The 1,848-nt window shown below is 34.8% G+C and overlaps 1 protein-coding gene across 1 annotated transcript; it reads right to left on the bottom strand.

The window, feature by feature from the left end:
* Window positions 1-328: 328 nt before the first annotated feature.
* LOC145263296 (uncharacterized) lies at window positions 329-1,114 on the bottom strand. Its single transcript, XM_080120377.1, has one exon. The coding sequence runs from the start codon at window positions 1,112-1,114 to the stop codon at window positions 329-331; it is 786 nt and encodes a 261-aa protein (XP_079976503.1).
* Window positions 1,115-1,848: the final 734 nt, after the last annotated feature.

The raw sequence follows: 1,848 nt of genomic DNA, 5'->3' as shown, positions 1-1,848 counted from the left end.
ATATAGTGATGGACAATTCCAGAATTTTTCCCGATTCCGATATAATTACCGATTCAGTTTCTTTACAAATCTCTAAATAGTAAACTGGTATTTTACCCGATTATCATAAAAACATATGGAAAATGAGCAGATATTTCTTTAACCGTAAAAGAAAAAAAAAACACTCATAATCTACTTTCTACTGAGTGTGGACCCAAGCAAAAATTTTTTTTTTGCTTAAGTACGCATGCGCGCAATTTTCTGTATATGTACCAACAAGTTGAGATTTTTTTTTAATCCAAAAAGTGAAAGAAATGTGAAATGAAATTTTTACAAGTCAAATTTTATTTTAAACAATATACCACTGCGATATATGCAGCAACACATTGTCAAAAGCGTCTTTGCCACTTTTTCCGTAAACCTCCCTCCATAAAAATTCGTCCAAATGGGACTCCACTGTACTGGAGTGCACCCCCATCATTGTTTTGAATTTCCTTTTTGCGTTCTTCCAAAAACATTCCACGTTGTTGGTGTGCACGCCTGATACGGAATGTATGGTAGTTCCTGGTTTTATGTATTTTTTTATCAGTGGTATCAAGGTGTCGGAGGAGCGATCACTGACAAAAACCAAAAATCCGATTTTATCCTCTGTATCCCACCCACCGAAACCCCACCTTTGCTCTGGTACTCTACCGCGGTTATATTTCCGTTTACAGATCAAAGACTCATCAATTTGTACCACGTGGCCAGGTCCACCTATTTGGTATGGGTTCATCAGCATATGATGGCTTGTGGCGTCGCGTAAATACTGGTACCATGAACAAATGGTCTTCCAGCTTACATCGCACATGTCAGAGGCGACAACACCAGTTATCTGTCTAGACCAGACATATGCAATTCGGATGAATTCTTGCAATGTTATTTTGGAGTCTTGCAAAAATGAACCCTTTTTTATCGATGCCTTCTGGTTCTTATGGGCTTTGCATCGGAAAACTTTAGTGTCGCGATTTTTGATAAGAGACATCTCCTGTTGACAAACACTGCATACCATTTTTTCTGCAAGGATTTTCCTCTCTTTGAGGAAAGTATAAGCGGAGTCAAAATCTTTTGTCCACTCAAAGAGTTGTGTGAGCATTTTTCAAAATGTGAAATAAACTTTTTAAAAGTGATAGAAATGTGAAATGAAATGTTTATAAGTTTAAAAGTCAAATGTAGTTTCAAAAGTGAAAGGAATGTGAAATGATATTTTTTAAGTGAAAGAATTGTGAAATGAAATTTTTAAAAGTCAAATTTGGAGTCTTGAAAAAAGTTCCGAGAGATAAAATCGCTGTTGAGGTCAATGTGTATTTGACTGCACTTCCGGTTTTTTTGGCCTTTTTTTTTTTTCGCAGACTTACAATGGGTACTTGTGCAGTTTGGCCACCACGAGGAATACAAACTTAAAATATATTAAACTGTTTCTTCTTCATTAAATTGATAGATGAAGTATAGTTAATCCCCACCTACCTCATGTTAAATGACACAACAGAAAATAAGCTTTTAATTTATAGCTTTAGCAGTATTTGGCGAGTTCCGAGAGATAAAATCGCTGTTGAGGTCAATGTGTTCAATGTGTATTTGACTTTTTTTTTTGGCCTTTTTTTTTTGGCCGCAGACTTACGATTGCGCGCATGCGTACTTAAGCAAAAAAAAAAAATTTCTGCTTGGGTCCACACTCAGTAAAAAGTGCCGATTTTAGTTTGATTGGTTGTTTAAAATCAATAAATATTTATTATTTTTTCATTACTACAAGATTTTGCTTTACACAAAACTAAATAAAAAAAAAAAGATAATTAAAATGAATCGTTTTTTTTTGGCATCGGAAAATCG

This window comes from Euprymna scolopes, chromosome 38 (genome assembly GCF_053919585.1).
Source record: "Euprymna scolopes isolate OS-2025 chromosome 38, ASM5391958v1, whole genome shotgun sequence".
In the NCBI taxonomy this organism is placed as follows: domain Eukaryota; kingdom Metazoa; phylum Mollusca; class Cephalopoda; order Sepiida; family Sepiolidae; genus Euprymna; species Euprymna scolopes.
This window is presented reverse-complemented; position numbering and strand designations above follow the sequence as displayed.